At 34.2% G+C, this 4,302-nt stretch overlaps 1 protein-coding gene across 1 annotated transcript; it reads right to left on the bottom strand.

Moving 5' to 3' along the window:
* Positions 1-597: 597 nt before the first annotated feature.
* LOC123545763 (surface protein P113-like) lies at positions 598-3,919 on the bottom strand. Its single transcript, XM_045332074.2, has 3 exons — positions 3,782-3,919; positions 1,524-2,502; positions 598-956 (listed from the first exon to the last, which is right to left on the bottom strand). The coding sequence occupies exons 1-3, from the start codon at positions 3,867-3,869 to the stop codon at positions 926-928; spliced, it is 1,098 nt and encodes a 365-aa protein (XP_045188009.2). The 5' UTR covers positions 3,870-3,919; the 3' UTR covers positions 598-925.
* Positions 3,920-4,302: the final 383 nt, after the last annotated feature.

Here is a 4,302-nt window from a genome sequence, read left to right as displayed (position 1 = left end):
CTTATTTCTACAGTGAAATAATCGATATGAATAATCAGCCTTAAGTCAACCATCGCGGTCAAGTTGCGACTACTATAATTATTTGGCAAATAACAGTTTTTATTATATACCTATATAAATTCTGTCAAAATACAGTTTGTATTTCACAAGTAAATATGAACAGGCAGAAAAAATTTCAAATGGCTGAAGCTTAGGGGTTTAACAATATTGAAGCAAGAGCTGTGGATTCTTAGTTATGCTGTGTAGAATCTACGTCATGCTGTGGAATCTACGTCATATGGCGACAAAGACGAAGTGTGAAGCAACATCGAGTTGTTGCATATAGCTTTGCTATCAGTCGCAAAACGAATATTTTATGCAAGCGGAATAAGCGGCGTAACAAAATGACAGAAAGTGTAATGGGGCCTGTCTTGGAGAAGCATGGTCGTCCCCAGAACCTATGTCATATTCTTGGAATTATCACGAGGATTTTATGAGCGAAGTTCATTTAGTTGTGATTTTAGTTAATGAGAGTCTACCGTCCTACCATTATCAAGCAGAATGTTGTTCACAAACATGTCTTATAACATACAGGAACATAATTTCATCAAACTTACTCCAAAAGTTTTTGAAATTATATCAAGCTAGATATATTCATGGTCTTCTTTGATTACATAATTATTGCTATCGTATACACAAATGCCAAAAATGTGAGTCTTTAATTATCAAGCTGCTGACTAAGATTTTCATGTAACTGGCCCATCTTTGTCGTTGTTAGGATTAGACAGACCTCGAAGAAGGTTGCAGGGAAAATAAAAAAAAAATAAACAGTAAACAAAATTGCATATTTACTTACTTAACAAAATATGCATGTTTTTATTAAACCAGGTATTGATAATGCAATAATAATAATAAACAACAACAATTCAGAATGACACTCCCTTATTCAATGACCGTGGAACTCATTCTTTCTGTCCCTGAAATAGATAAAAAGACAAATAGCTACGCAGTAAAATCCACTATCTTTTAAATTGCAGTTATTTAGAACTGACATTGCTGACATAAATGTGTACAGTATAAAAGAATCGATCGTGAAAAATTAATTGAAATTAACATTGGAATATTCGTACAGATTATTCGAATGCCGTAGTTTGCTGTTCAACAAGAAAAGGAATGAGACGAATACTAAAATTAACATTCGAATATTCGTAAAGATAGTTCGAATATTTGTAAAGATAGTTCGAATATTCGCAATCAGTTCAGCAGTTTTGCAGTTTGATATTGGTGTCCGAAACTGCGTTTAGTTGGACCGTTACAATTTACATACAATGCTGTTAAATTCATCATAAATATTCGCTGTTGTTAAAACTTTGAAATAAAAGATATATCTCGGAAGCAAAAAAGTACACACATTTGTGTTTTATCTAGATTACCACGTGACGTATTTTCATACACATGATGAAGTTGATGGCGACTCTTTTGTACATGTGTTGTTTAATCCCCCCACCCCCACGCAATCGAATATATTTAATGTTTTTGCTAACCATGAAATATGCAGCTCACTTTCGCAGTATACCCTCATGATACCAAAAGCGGAACCATATTCTTCAATGTTTCCATTATGGTTAATGGGAGGTTCTTTTACGTCAGAAATATCAATGTCAGATGTTTCTGGCTTCGCAAGGTCGTCAAACTTGAGCAAACTGGTATGACTGTTCTCTTCAATGTCGGCATCGTTCATGTTCTTTCCGAATTTCTTTTCGTTTATCTCCTCTCTACTTGAATTACTGCCCGCACCGGTGTTGTCGTCATATTGACTGTTGTCTGATGAACTTTGACTGAACTCACATCGTAACATATCATTCTTTTGAATTTCTTCCTGTTTCATCTGCTCATCATTCTTTAATTCGTTCCGTATACCTATCTCTACATGATTTATTACATGTCGGGCTTCCTCAAACTCTCTCATATTATCACTGTCATTTTGTTTTCTTTCTTGTCCCACCATTTTTGACATAAGGACATTATTCCGTTGCTCTAATTCTGATATTCCCTGAACAGTATCGTCACGTTTTTGACGCAAATGATCTCTTTGTGTTTCAATATATGCTTCAAATCCATCCTCACAATGCTTTCCGGTCGTAAGGAAAACGCCAATGGTTCGAACGTTTTGATCATTCATTCCATTGACCTTACCTTTAATATTATCTACATTCTTTTCAGAGGATGTGTTGAATTCCAATACTTCATCGTTCTGATCATTATCAGCACTATCATCATCAATGTTGTCGTCTTCTTCACTTTTGTCGTCGTATTTTGTTTTTTGCATGACTTCTCTGTGGTCGAAAATCTTTTGCTTTATCCGTTCGCCTTCCTCTGTTTTCATTTCTTTATTTGACCAAACAACTTCTCTTTCCATTCTATATTGCGGGCCACAGCTGTGTTCACTACAAGTACACACACTTTGGTTGAACTCCTTTGTGACAACCATCATCTTTGGTGGTGTTGGTGGCTTTTGTGGTCCTCAAATTGAAAGTATAGATCGATATCATTCGACATATGGGACACAACGCATGACGTACAGTTTTGTTTTTCAAAACGTTTTTTATTTGTTTTTATTTTATGGGTGAAAACTTTTTTCCAGATAGTCTACATTTCTAATTTTAGAATATGAAACTTTCTGTTCCCTTATTTTTTGTAACTGTTAAATTGAGTGTCTTTTCATATTGAACATATTAAACAAGCTGAATAAGATAATAAAATGCGAGACTAGAGTCGAGCATTTTTTTTTTTTCACTTTTATTCTACGATTTTAATAAATTCAGTGTTGAAAGACACAAATGTAATATTCTTTTTATCACATGTAAGCTTTTTCTGCTGAAATATCAAAATACCTTTTTAACCTTTTGTAAACTACGTGTAATGCCAAAATTATCTAATGGCTTTATTTTCACTCGCGACGTAACTTGTTTTATTTAAATTGCCAATATATAAGAATACACAAATAACATAAAGTGGAAAACATAATATCAACACACCAAACTTACATGTGACTTAATTTCTGCCGGTTTTTTTACTGATTTTTTTTTTTAATTTCTAAAGTTAAAATCTTCTTTCACAAACAGGAAACGCGTACTTTACACAGATTTGCCTGTAGGATTGCACTTAAATGAAGTATCAAAACTAGGAAAAAATTTAAACTTGACTGAATGTATAGAAGCAATAAGATGGAAAATAATTGAATAGCTTCTTTTGAATGAAACTGACAGAAATATCCTGCCAACACAAGAAACCTGATACTGCTGATGAAAATGACATCATGATACAATGTTAGACATGCTATTGACATACCCAGTATAACACTATATAAGTTTTCCGATTGGGAAGTTGGAATTTCTGACATTTAGTAATTTCGATGTTAATAATTTTTCATTGAGATATCAAAAACAATTCTTAGCAATTAAGAAAAATCTTTCACGCTTGCAATAATGTGTTTAATTTATCGACACATATTTTCATGCATGATGAAAACTGGTTTTACGTCTTGCAATCAGGAAACATTACTATCATTTTTCCATACGAGAAGTAGGGCAAAACCCATAGGTTGAGGTCTAGACCGAGTGCTTCCCCACTAATCCGAATGTCAGGAACCGAACCAAATCGGTAGCTCTAGCACTGTAATAAAATTTTGAACCACTGCCCTCTGACCCCGTTTTCTTTAATTAAACGATCTGTCGAAACGGCGATTTGATCTTTACCGAGAACTTTGACCAAAATAAAATAAAATATATATATTACTCACTGTAATGAATATTGTAAAGCAGGTTTGGTTTGTACCAGTTGTCTCTGGGGTCAGTCATCTTCTGTTCCGCGTAAAAATCCCGAAACATTGTGTGAGTGCTGTTTAGTGCTGTTTTAGCGTTTGACTGAATCGTTGCTAGCGTCGCTCTGTGAACGTTGACGTTGATGACGTTAATTACTGTTGACGTAACAAAGAATACGTCTTGACGTCAGATGTGCCTTTGGTCAGAGACCACCAATTTAACTTAGGGCCTACAGGGAATAAGGTACGCGTATACCTGTGTATAAGGTAACGTTTGTCCATTCTGATTGGTCAGTCATGTAAACAAACCCAAGAAGTGATTTTTTTTAATTGATTTTTTTACTGCATTTACAGTATTTATTTACATCTTGACAAAAAATCCTATATTTTATGTGTATTGGAAAAAAAACAACGTTTTATCAAACGATTTTCTCCCGCCATGCCCTGATGTATACAGGGGGTCATCTCATTCACACGAAAATTACCTAAATAAAGTATCA

Source organism: Mercenaria mercenaria, chromosome 1 (genome assembly GCF_021730395.1).
Source record: "Mercenaria mercenaria strain notata chromosome 1, MADL_Memer_1, whole genome shotgun sequence".
NCBI classification, from domain to species: domain Eukaryota; kingdom Metazoa; phylum Mollusca; class Bivalvia; order Venerida; family Veneridae; genus Mercenaria; species Mercenaria mercenaria.
This window is presented reverse-complemented; position numbering and strand designations above follow the sequence as displayed.

Bases quoted from the DNA above. Each gene is read 5' to 3' on its own strand.
- LOC123545763 (XM_045332074.2), bottom strand. From the start codon at position 3,869: ATGTTTCGGGATTTTTACGCGGAACAGAAGATGACTGACCCCAGAGAC. The intron at 2,503-3,781 runs GTGAGTAATATA...TTTCAATTTGAG, and splicing joins GCTTTACAATATTCATTACA to GACCACAAAAGCCACCAACA. The intron at 957-1,523 runs GTTAGCAAAAAC...TATCTATTTCAG, and splicing joins AGTGAGCTGCATATTTCATG to GGACAGAAAGAATGAGTTCC.